Source organism: Podarcis muralis, chromosome 5 (genome assembly GCF_964188315.1).
Source record: "Podarcis muralis chromosome 5, rPodMur119.hap1.1, whole genome shotgun sequence".
NCBI classification, from domain to species: Eukaryota; Metazoa; Chordata; class Lepidosauria; order Squamata; family Lacertidae; genus Podarcis; species Podarcis muralis.
This window is the reverse complement of record NC_135659.1, coordinates 70,395,956-70,408,857: the sequence shown is the minus strand read 5'-3', so window position 1 is coordinate 70,408,857 and position 12,902 is coordinate 70,395,956. Positions and strand designations below refer to the sequence as shown.

The following is a 12,902-nucleotide window of genomic DNA, read 5'->3' as shown; positions in this document are numbered from 1 at the left end:
TTAGGGAGACAGTAAATTTTTTTTATTATTTACACTGGTACTGTTAGAATATATTGTACTCCACAACTCAGTGTTAAACCCTTTTAACAAATGCATTAAATCAGAATAAATGCTAGAGGAAACATTAGAAAAAGTGACAAGACAAGTTTGTCAGGTAGTAACTAATACCAAAGGACTTAGCTTATGGAAGTGTCATGGCAAATAAATAAGTACCAAGCAGGATATAAATCCTTTCTGGGGCCGTCAAGTTGTTAAAGTAGCCACCTGTTCATTAAAATGTAAGTTACACTGAACTCCTTTAAAATGCCAGGATAGCAGTGGGAGAGGGAAGCAAGAATCTCTCAACACCTTAACTCCTTCCCCACACTGGTTCTGCCCAGAGTGTCAATTCTGAATCTTCAACTTTATCACGTAAAAAACCAAATGGGAAACAGCTGCCATTCTGTCTTATAAATAATCGCATTGCCACCCACTTTATAAGGATGAGATAGAAACCCTACTGCCAGCGTTTAGTTTCCCACTCCAAATTCAAAACTAAATTCTCCATTTTTGTTTTCTAGATACCAACACAAGAGTTTCCCCCAAATGCAAATTTTAATAAACCCAATAATGAAACCCAAGTTAACAGACTCATTAGAAGTGTGAACATACATGCACTGGCATATTGAAATAATCTGACTTGAAGGCATCTGCCATTTCTCCAAATGTGCGAAGTGTGTAGTCTCGTGCTGCCTGTTCAAAACCAAATGCTTCTTGTGGTTTATTACACTCCTGTGTAATTAAAATACAGCACTGAATTAACAAAGAGAAAACATACCATACACAAAGCAAGTATTTTTTTAAACAAACAACAAAATGGGCTTCATCTAAGATGGAGTAGCATGGATCCATTTTTACAGGTTGACAAAAGGAATTGCAGGTTACACTACATGGATAAACAAGGAGTAGAGAAATGTAGATGGTGCTCTTCAAAAGCCCCACCACCTTTTTCTCAAAATGAGTACAAACCATTGGGGAGAATGCTCATTGGCAGTTTGGGGGACAGAGGGCTGACAGTGGGAGCTTCCCATCAATCCTGGGTCACAGGGTTCAATCACTCACATCTAATTATCTAAACCAAAGGTCCCTGTGAGGCATGTATTAAAAACTGACCATAACTGGATGGAGTGCAGCATGGTGGCAGTGTACATTTAGCATAGTGGTAAAACAAATCACCTGAGTAAGAAAAGATGTCAAGCATGCACATATTCTGTACCCTTCTGACAATATAAAAGAGTGTGGCCGGGGTGTGTGTGGAGAGAATGAGGCTGGACCAGGACACAGAGCAACTGACTTTGAAAGTTAATAGTAGAAGGCCACTCTTAACATCCCAGACCCATAAATTACCTTGAAGAGGGAACTGCCTAAAAGGTAAGTGGGAAAGCTACTGATAAGAGGAGTGAAATTAACTTCATAAATACAGGACAGTATTGGAAGGGGTTTTGTAACAAGACCCAGGCAGACACACACTATATTAGATATGTGTGGGTGCCCTGTGATGAGAAGAATCTTAAATTGTTTCCAGGAGGAACAATGGAGCCACCAGAACCCTATGTTGAATGATAAGAAGGGTCTGGGGCTCTAGGAGTATGCTGAATCTAAACAAACTCTTATACTGAATGAGTAATTGCACCATGGGGTTGGGTAGGATGAAGGTGTACAACAGTGGATTTGTCTCCAGAGTAGCTTTAAGTTGCAGTCCCATCAGAAGAAGGATTACTACTTGGATTACTACTTGTGCAACAGAACTCCTCCCCCCACACCTCCATACACCCTGTACAGCAGATCTGGGGAAGGCGCAGGCCACTTGTGCAGATATAGTACCTCTGGAAACCCTTGTGTTGATGGGACATATTACTTGGATACCACTCAGTGACCTCCAAGGTAGAGTAGAAGTCAAAGAAAAACAAAATTTTGCTTAATGTATATTAGTCTACTTGGGTGCTGACCTTTTATATTTGTGAGCCCTAGGGGGGAAATATTTCACCCATATTTTATTATTACCTGAGCTAGGCATTGGGGGCATCTCCAGTCCCCCTTGGGAACATCATGAAGAGGTGGTATTAAGCAAAAGGTATGGTAACTGTCATCACAGCCATCACATAGGAGCAGACGATCCTCATCATTACCACTGCCGCACAAGAGACAAACATACAAATCCACCTGTACAAAAAAAATTGCCAAAGTGAGGGATGGGGGATTGGTCCCATCATTACCTTGCTTACTTCTATGCATGGTTCTTGGTAAGAAAACACTTGACAGATAGATATGATGCAGGCATGTCATGTGTATGCAGAAACACATTTCATTTCTTTATTCTTACAACCATCTCAAGCTAGAAGCACTGTGATCCAAACGCCCTTTGAACTGGTGAGAAGATTCATGAACTGTATGTTTGAGAAGAAGTATAACCTACTAGCAGCACTCCACAGAAAGCTCCAAAACAGGGCATTCTGGGGGAGCAGGTGTGTTGCCCCAGGACTTCACTGCTGTGACTTGATGGCACTGGGCCCAAGCCTGATAGCTGTGCCGACTCCGGACTGGTGCAACCTTCAGTCCTGGGCAGCTTGAGTGGCAGGGATACAGAAGCATCCTGCCACTTCATTAAACCCTACTGCTGCCAGGCCAGGTTTGGATTGCACCATTAATGTCCCAATTGTTTGGAGTGCGTTATCTATGAATAGATGGATAGAAAAAAAGAGTAAAGAAAACATGGTGTGCTACCATCAAAAACACCCTTATTTTCTAATAGTTATCCCACCCTTCCATCAAGGAGCATAATGGGATGCATGAGCCACCTCATTTTATCATCTCAGCTGTGGCTGCTATAAAGAAATATGCAGTCAGTCTGTCTCCTAGAAGAGAAAAAGGATCCAGTAACAGTTACAAAGCTTCCTGCATCTCAGCTTTTCAGAAAAAGCAGCTTTCCCATTGCATAGCAAGATGGAGCACATGACACAGATATCAGATGGAATTTGCCATATGTCTACTGGACAGCTGAATGCCAAAATTGAGATCTCATTCTAAATGAATGAGGTAATTGTAGAACCTCATTTGGATCAACTTTTTGCAAAAACATGTTACAGTTAACACATCATATTTTTTCTATCTTAACCAAGAATCAAAAGTATTGCATCACTGTATTTCACAATACAACATACCAAGAAATTCTTTTTCTACTGACTACTAAGTTCAAACTACAAGCCCATAATTTTCTACAATCAGCATTAAAGGGGGCGGGGGAGAAGAGTACTCACTGCATTAAAGCTTTTCTTAGAACGTCCCTTTGGTTTTTCTCTTTCTGTTTCCCAGATGGGTTGCTTTTTTTCAACCGTTTCCCGTTTCACAAGGCCTTGAGACTCTTTATCTGATTCAGCAAAATACATTTAGAAAATATTACTCAAAAGTGTTTGAGACAAAATAGAAATGCTTTTAAAAGATTTTAAATGGGGCTGTCACCCACTTAAAGAATCCTTAAGTGATTAAATTGTGTGAATATTTATTAATTTATTAAATCCGCAAGTCAGGTAAAAACAAAGAGAAAGAGAATAGGTTCTTCTAAGATGGTGCCTACCACCTACTTACAATTTGTTAATTTTTTTTTTACAGAAGTTACATTTTAAAAAACCAACAGTCTCAGCAATGAATTTTCTCTTGTTAAAGTTCAGCAAGTTCATAAATTTCAAAGCTTTATTTTAAAATAAAAGATTTTGCTTCAAAGCCACCACAATTTTGGCAAATACTACATCCAAATGAATACTGGTCAAGCTATAACTTGGATGTTAAAAAGCAAATGCCTACTATTTTATTCCCCCCACCCCACCCCATTGATACACTTACCACTTTCAGGCTCAAGCTTTGGAGGCGTGGTTCCCATTCTACGTCTCAAATTGTGAGTTTTGGTTTCTGTAGCTTCCTCCAAATCAGTTTTAATATTAGTAGCCTAGAAGGGAGGGGAATTAAGCTTAATCTTTATTTATTCTTCCTTTTTGTTCAGTACAGAATTACCTGTCATGAGCTTATAATATGCAACAGTAGACCGCTCCTGGAATAGTTATTTGGATGTGTTCAAATGTATAGTCTGCCCCATAACTTATTGATGACAATAGTAAGATTATGCAAAGGTGAAAAGGAAGGAGTGCTTATGACTGCTTCCTCAACTGCTGGCATTTCATTTTCTCTTATGGAAGCACAGTAACGACAATGCTGAGGAATGTTTGCCTGAAGTATCCAACACCTACAATTAATATTTTACTGATAAACTAGAAGAATGAAGTCCCATTCATAGACATTTTGTTCCCTACTAAAAGTAGGTAGGAGTTTCATGTGCTGATATTGCTCCTGCACAGCTGTAGGTGGATGCCTAAGTCAAAGTCAAGGCAATTCACACAATCCAGGCTAAAGCTGCATCCTAGACTATTCAGAAAGTTTAGATTCAGCTGCTTTAAAACAGATGTGCTAGTATATGATTAAAATTACAAAAAAACCCACACCAATTCAGACAATTGATAAGTCATCTTGGTGGTTCTCCAGAGAACTGTAAAGCTTCAGGGATGCTACACTTAGTCTAAGACACCCAAATGGAAATTTTTCCTAAACTAGATTCTAGTAGGAATTCAAAAGAATGTTATGTTGCTTAAGGCCTTCCGTTTTCAAGGGCAACCAAAATTGTGCGTGACTCATGATTTCTGGATAGTCAGCATTTCTCAGCCTCACTTTACTCAAAAGTGGAAATTATGACATATATTCTACAGAGCTGTTGTATAGATGACTACAGGAGATTCTAAACCCCAATGTGTATAAGAAATGTTGTATGAATATAAACTGCATTACTTAAGATGTCAACAGGTTCAGACAATATGAGGAAATGCTAGTGAAATCTAGACCCTAGTTTCAAATCCTTGTTAAATGGGAACCCTGGTTATCCAGTTGCTGTTAGTGCCAACACAAGACTTCACTGTGGTTAAGGCTGAAAGATTTGTTCCCACAAGGGAAGGCAGTGTGATCCTACAACCCACTCATAATCTCTTAAAGAGTATGTCTGCATCAGTCCATAAATAAAACTGTATGTGCTTCTCAGAACCATAGGCAGCGATGATGTGGAAATATTGGAACTGCTGTTTAATTTCTGGCAAGGAAAATAACTACTTATAAAGTACTTCTGTGGCTTTGAATTATGGCATTTTAGAAATCAATACATGAAAAGTCAATCCTACCTCTGCTCTCATGCGTTTTGCTCGACGAGCAGGTGGACAAGTTTCAGACAGCTGAACAGACTGTCTTTGAGGAATATCATGTGGTTTATATTCCTTGTCCTTTGTGCCACTGGTAATATCTGGCTTCTGAAGACACTAAAAAAACAAGCAAAAGTGATTTTTTCCTCTCTCTATTTCCTACCAAATATTTCACACATTTTTTTAAAAAAACAACAACCCCAATGTAAAGTATTTTTAGTAGCTAAAATAAAAAAACCATACATGATTATATTCACTACAGATGGATTGGAATGACCAATCTGTACTTTCTGAAATGGTTTAATAATGGCAAATTTATTTGAAAATAAATCTGTTACAAGTTTTGTGTTCTATACGGCATTCCAACAGTAACTGCAGAAGTAAATCTGGATCCAACAATCTGGCAGTTTTGCAGTGGTGGCAACTAATGACAGTGGATAGAAGAGAAGTAGATTGTGATCATTTACATCCAAGTTACTCTGCATGGGACCTGCAATAGAATTCTTGACAATTTCACCATTTCTGTGGATTGCTATTGATAATAACACTTGAGTTTTCTGGGCAGCGGGAAGAAAATACCAAATCTGCTATGAATATACTGAAGTATTACTTGTTTTTTTCACCCTTCATTCCTAGAGAGAAGGATAGTGCACATTTATTCCCTACCATGCACATTTTATTGTCACAACAATGCTGTGAGATAAGGTTAAGAATAGAGTGGTGACTGGCCCAAGGTCTCCCAAGGAGTGTCATGAAAGAGAAAGGAATCTGAAATTGGGTCAGTCCTGGTACAACATTCTGACTGCAGCCCTCCAACCACTGGCTCTCATGTAGGCACAAATCATTAAATGTTTTGCTGAAGAAGCAAAGAGCACAAGTAGTTACCAAGCATAAATGTTTTACTGCTAGGGGAAAAAGAGAGCAATATTTATATTTATGTATTTATTTCACTAAAGTTATACACTGCTTGATGTAGAAAATACACTTTTTCTCCATGCCCACTTTTTTAAAAAATAAAATAAATCTTGATTGCTATTCTAATGGAGGGAAAGATTAAGTCAATGTACATGTACCTGTACCTTCCCCCAGCAGGATTAGCAGCAGATTTGCAGCAGGCGGATATTAAACAGAGAGTGTTGCTTTTCCCAGTATTAAAAAAAAAAAGGGGGGGGGGAGAATTGCACATCTGTTTTGACACCAAGGTGCTATTGTCATAAAAAGCTAAACCTGAATTCTTTGTAGATTTAACAGACACAGTGAGAAACAGTTCTCAACCTTTTGATCATTCCTCTTCTGCCAGCTGTGCATTGAAATATGTTTCCTAGCAAATCTACAACTGAACCTACAAATCTACAATTGAACTGAAGTGTTGCCTGATCAATATGTGGTACATAGGTAAACACCACATGGTGGTAGAACAGGGATGCCCAGACAAGGAAAAGGCCAAAATGGCCTGGATGCATCTGAAAGTTCTCTCTCTGCCTGATCATGCCTTTTAAATAACCAGAATTTTAATCGTTCACCAAACTACTTATATAAACCTCTACATGCACAAAATGGCTTTTAACTCTTTTTCCACACAGCTTTCAAGAATCCAAAAGTTACAGAAGCACCAATAAAACAAAATTCCATAGAAGGTTGTCAATTCTCATCACAATGCTAATTGTTCTCCTGAGGAACATTTAGACTTCAAACAAAAAGCTATGAAGATACAAGTAATAGACAGGGGAGAAGAATAATCATAGCTGCTAAAGAATCATTTTGCATCCAAAAACAGCACTTGCTTGAAGGGTAGAAGCTTTATATATGAAAAAATAAAATTTTAAGTAAATATTTGCAAAGGTGTATACAACTACAAATACCACAATACTCCATAATATCACAAATATATAGCTGCTTAAAAATGAAAGCAAGATATTAATAAGAGGCAACTAATTTTTTATACAGCATTTGCCTCCAGTTCTCCCTCTCTGTATTATACACTAACACACAATCACGGAATACAGGAAATACTGTCTGTGTTAGGCAATGAACACTCCACACTAAATTAAAACCCAGTGAATAGGCCTGAGTCAATGGATCAAGGATAAACCAAGTTAATGTAACATGCTTTTATAGAAACATTATTGAAAAGCATATAATTGAAATCCTGTGCCCAAAACACAGATTCACACAATTCCTTGATGCACTTCACAGAATATAGAACTATTTTGCACAGGTGGATATAGAGGAAGCACCTAAAACAGCTTAGAAGAGAAACGGGAAAGGATCATCATTTAAAAAAATGTTGAACATACCTTTTCCAGAACTGCATCATCCACTAAACACATCAGTTTGGAACAAATGTCTGGCGCCTATTGCAAGAGAGAGCTTGGAGAGTTACAATTTAAAGAATTGTGACCCTGTGAAGTGGGGTCACAAGTAGCTATTTGAAAGTCATTTCCTTCTAAGTGGTCCTTTTCTGAAAAGCTGCAAGTTTTCATTTCAGGAATATAAAGACACCTATACCAGGACTAGATTTTCAGTAAGTACATGGGCATTAAGACAGCCCTGTTTTAAGATGGAACAAAAAGATCCTCTTCTGTAAGTTCCTATTACAATAACTATAAAAACCTGATTACACAAGGCCAAAGCAGCAGATCTTCATAAGATGCTACCATGACTATATAGCCTTTAGAACAAAACACAGACTGCAATGATTTACTGGCTTCTACTGGACAAACAATAGGAATGTATTAACAAAGATAATGACAGAAACACTAAAATCGCTTTTCTGATACAAAAATCTAGTATTTTTACTTCAAAGGTAAAAATCCTTGCATCATTAGCATTTTTACAAATAACCAAAACATTCAGAACTTTGAAAAAACACACATATATACTTAATTGAGAAAATATGAGTTTTATTTTTACAACCTACAATACACCATTATGGTTATTTAGTAGAAAGAAAGGAATCTACTTTCTATGAGTTAATTAAACCCTTTTAGCTCATCAGCAGCTATGTTTCAGTTGGCCTATTACAGTCCCCCCAGAATGAGGTGGTTCTATGCATGTTGTGCAAACACAGCCACTGTAAGTAAGCTTATGACACAAAGACCATTAAGTTTAAAGGGCCTGTCATATTGCAGAATGGGATAAAATTAGTAACAACAGCTTTCTGCATGATCCTTGAATATGAAGAGATCCCTGTTATTACAGACACAGAGTTTGATGGCTATTTTGATCACTACCATACATCCATAGCCTTTACTGTGTAGGCTAACTTAGTGAATAAGCACCACAGTGCCACACAGACCTACAGATAGGTTAGTAAATGTCTTAAAAGACAAATTCTAAAAAACAATACTATGGATATTTAGAATGACCTCTAATGTGCTGTCAAACAGCACAACTACTATGAAGAATAAACAAAGACTAATTCAAAGTATGCTATGCTCAAGATGGGAGGTAATGCAAGCACAGCCTTTTAATTGTGATAAACAAACCTTGCACTAAAATGTGCAGCTTTCTTTGCAACTTCAGACTTCAGTTTAAAAGCCTATCCACCTTCTGAATTTATATCAAACCAAATAATTTCAACTTATTTTTCTTTTTTTTAAGGAGAAAGAAAACAAGATCAGTGTAAAAGAAAGGATGGAAGGGTATAGAGGAGTCTGTACAGACAGGGATACAACTTCTCTCAAATTCCAAAATAAAAATGCCTTTTAGCAGACCAAACTAGTTTTAAAGCTAGTGTTACATATATAATTTGGATCTCTCTTTTTGCTCAAAATACTTCAATTATTTAGAAATTGCCAGAAGTGATCTGTAAATCTTTAAAACTCCTGTATTTGTGGGTAAGGGGGGAACCCTTTATGTTTTTCATTTGACAAGAGCAAGAGAGAGAGAGAGAGAGAGAGAGAGAGAGAGAGAGATGTCTGGGAAATCAACCTGGATCATGAAGTTCTTCCCATTCTGTTCACTTATTTATCGGATAAATTTCTACCCTGCGTTTTAGGGCTTGCAATAAACAATTTTAGAACAGAACTGACATACAGCATAACAAAAATAGCATTTGATAAAGTTGATGGGAAGGGAACAAAAAATCAAAATCTAGACAGAATAAATATTTAGGACCCAATTAAAGAGTTCTAGGGAGAAGAAATTCTACAAGGGTAGGGACATCACTATACAGGCCATGTCCCTGGGACCTGGCTGCCTGAATAATGGGGCTGAGATAGGACTTTAGAAATCAGTACCAGCATTTAGTCCAGAAACAAAAAGGTAAACCAATGCAACCAATACAAAATTAGTATTATATAATCAAACTGCCTAATCCTCACAAGCATCTGGACATCTGTTTCCAGACTGTCTTCAGAAACAACTCTACATACAGAAAATTACAGTAGTCTAGTCTGGATGTACCCAGTGCATGTGTAATGAGTTCTTTGCCATAAAAGAACTGCAGTTCAGTGAAATATAGCATCTGCTTTGCAAGCAGAAAGTCCCAGGTTCAAAGCCCAGAATCTCCACATGGGGCTGGGATTGTCCCGTCAGAACCCCTGGAGAGCTGCTGCCAGCTGCTGTAGTTAAGTGGCCCAATGACTTAAGTATAGGACAGCTTCCTATGTTTCTATAGATCAGCGGTTCTCAACCCATGGGTCCCCAGATGTTGTTGGACTACAATTCCCATCATCCCTGAGCTCTGGGCTTGCTAGCTAGGGGTGATGGGAGTTGTAGTTCAACAGCATCTGGGGACCCACAGGTTGGGAAAGGCTGCTATAGATGGTCTAAACTGGTCTTTGATCATATGAAGCCTATCCTATCTACATACATTTCTACTCTTTCAGTAAAGCAGTGTCATGTCTTTTCAGACATACCAGCTTTCTATATACCAACTGCACAACTATCTCAGATAAACTTTAACCACTTTGAGGTCCAATAAAGTAAGAAGCTTACTCCCATTCAATGGAAGTAATGGGGAATGAACCCAAGCAGGCTAGAACTGCACAACTGTAAGCTAAGAAGATTAGCACACTGAAAATGTGTACTGTAAAAAAAGTGCTGCATAGAGCCCTCAAAGCAAAGTACAGCTTTAGATGTGGTTCAAAAGCTAACTACCTTGTTTCTAACTGTGAGGAAGGAGCAAAGCAGTCCAAACCACTTCCTTTCTACTAGGCAAGAATAGCCATTGTAAGTATCAACTTCTTGATCAAGCAAGAAGATAAAAACCCTAAAACACAGCAGCTAATATACAACTATGTCTTTGTGTTCAGTGAAACTTAAAAAATATATTAAAATTTCCATGACTCTGCTGTAGTAAGTCTTTTTTAGAACTCTAAAAGCATTCACCAAGAAAGAAAATTGAAAGCAATGTTGAAACACTGGAGAACTCTTTCCCACAATGGAAAAACAGTCAATTTGTAAAGAAGTACACAATCTAGGAAAAGTAGTCAATACTCACCAGCAGACTAGCTCCAGTCTGAAATAAATTGTAAGGGTAAAGAATGCGCTCGTAATGAGCACGAATATGTGAGCCCACAGCTTTTCCAGGAGCAAACCCCATCTTGGTAGCTATTTTAGTCCATTTTCTGTCCTTACACACCAAGTCAAATCCACCTTCTTCTGCAACTAGCTGCAAATGAAAAGGATTGCACATCAAGATTTACAAATTTACAGGGTCATTTCCGACAAATATAACTCAGAAAAGGAAACTGCTTAACTCCAGTGAGCAGGTGCTATCTTATAAATAAATGTCAGATCCAGAGGAAGTTATTACCTTAACACAATTACTTAGTGTGTCAGACAAAAACAAAGCTTTAAGTAATTAATACAACTACTTAATTCCCGTTTATCTAGATGCTACATTCTAAAATATTTATCAACTCAAGGGCCTTCAGGACCAAACAAGTTTATTTTTACTTGCTTACTACTGAAAATTAGCATGACTTCAGCCTAAAAGCATGTGAAACTTACCCTATTAAGCTGGAATAAATCCAAGATCTTTCTTTCTACATGTGGAATTTTCAGTGTGCATCCCTGAAGTTCCCAAAACTTTGCAATCTGGTCCAGAAAATTCAGTTTTACGCGGGTCTGAGCCTGTTCAGAGTGTGGATTTATTATACAGTTTAGTTATTATTTTCAAGTAATAATTTAATATTCTCCAATCTATTATGCATAATGAACAAAGATAGTGAAAATAAAGGTGCGTCAGGTTAAGACGCACTCATTATCCTGTGACGCAAGCAGCAGTATGGAGGAAGAATCTGCTATGCTTTTAAGCAACCATGTACACTACCCAAATGTGAGTTCTTCTCGGTGTAAAAATTAGCATGTAAAAACTACATCTGGTGGGACTTGAGCTCTACCTACCTGTAGCAAGCAGAATTTGCTGTTTTAAAATTCTGAATGTTCTAGAGCTCTAGTCCTTTCATGAAGCTAGATCTTTGGAGAGCTAGGAGCACCATGTGGATTCCCATAGATGGGTGGAATCTATGGTGAGTGGGAGAACATTTGAGCAAAGCACCACAAAGGAAATGTTTGACATATGGATGAGAAAGGACTGGTGACTGGAGCTTTAAGGTATTAGGTTTGAAGCCCGTGCTCAAACCGGCTTGAGGTAATAACAATTCTGAGATTCCAAGCTTTTTTGTGTGTGCAAGAGCCCTTTCTTATTACACCATTTAGATAGCACTTTCCAAGTGCTTTGATATATCCAAGGAAGAAGGATGCTGGAGGTCAACATGGTATCAGCTGCTGGGAGAAGGGCCCAACTTGATTGAGATACTTCCACTCAGTCTTCAAACATGCAGGTTCTGCCGCACTGGAACTGGATAATGAAGCTCTCCCTAAGTCAAGAGGTTGTCATGCAAAAGAAGAGTCCATGGGAATGCTATCCCCATCTCGGAAAACCATGGCCTTTAAGGCCAGTATCGGGCCACAAAGTGAATTGAACCCTCTCTTCTCTCACCTTCTTCAAGACTTGGGAGAGTAGGAATGGGGGGAAGGCATAAAGCATTCCTGGAGGCCATGGTGAGGACAGAGCGATTGACTAAGGAGGTGAAGAGGTCCACCTGGACTGTCCCAAAAGTGGGACACAATTTTTCTAAACACCTCAAGATGAAGCATTCATTCTCCACAAAGGAGGTGCTCCCTGCTCAGTCAGCTGGCTTCAGCATTTTCAATCCCTTTGACTGTCCAAGGGGGTTGTCTGAGAGGGAATCCCTGGTGAAGGGAGGATTTCTGAAGCCACCACTGAAAGAGTGACACACCAATCTTGGCAGGGAAATGAGGATATGTCACTTGGCAGCTATGGAACTTTGATGAGAGAGCAGCAGCCACTGAAGAGGTCAAGAATGTAGTATTGCCATGAGACCCAGAATTTGCACCCTGAGGTTCACTCATGATTTTGACAGAACTGAGTGCCGCTTTGACCTTGCCTATCCTCTCTGGAGACAAGGACATTGTTCCCACAACAGAGTCCACCAGGGCTCCCAGATGAAGAATATGCTGCAATGGAAGGCTTGAACCATGCAATCAGAAGAGGTCAAAAAAGTGGCGAGATAGAATTTTAGACTGGGTCCATGAGAGAATTAACGCTCTAGAGCATTCAGAATTTTAAAACAGTGAATTCTGCCTGCTACCACT

At 38.7% G+C, this 12,902-nt stretch overlaps 1 protein-coding gene across 4 annotated transcripts in view; it reads right to left on the bottom strand.

Annotated features, from left to right (window-relative positions):
- The window catches only part of KDM5B (lysine demethylase 5B), a 48,497-nt gene that overhangs the window by 23,564 nt on the left and 12,031 nt on the right, over positions 1 to 12,902 (bottom strand). Inside the window, exons 3-10 of one of the 4 annotated variants that reach the window (XM_028734724.2) lie at positions 11,232 to 11,354; positions 10,720 to 10,890; positions 7,571 to 7,627; positions 5,256 to 5,390; positions 3,880 to 3,982; positions 3,297 to 3,406; positions 2,044 to 2,202; positions 652 to 792 (exon numbers count right to left, since the gene is read on the bottom strand). In XM_028734724.2, the coding sequence (XP_028590557.2) occupies positions 652 to 792; positions 2,044 to 2,202; positions 3,297 to 3,406; positions 3,880 to 3,982; positions 5,256 to 5,390; positions 7,571 to 7,627; positions 10,720 to 10,890; positions 11,232 to 11,354 (999 nt within the window). The remainder of the gene's footprint in view (positions 1 to 651; positions 793 to 2,043; positions 2,203 to 3,296; positions 3,407 to 3,879; positions 3,983 to 5,255; positions 5,391 to 7,570; positions 7,628 to 10,719; positions 10,891 to 11,231; positions 11,355 to 12,902) is intronic. The other 3 variants (XM_028734725.2, XM_028734726.2, XM_028734727.2) reach the window with 3 other exon arrangements.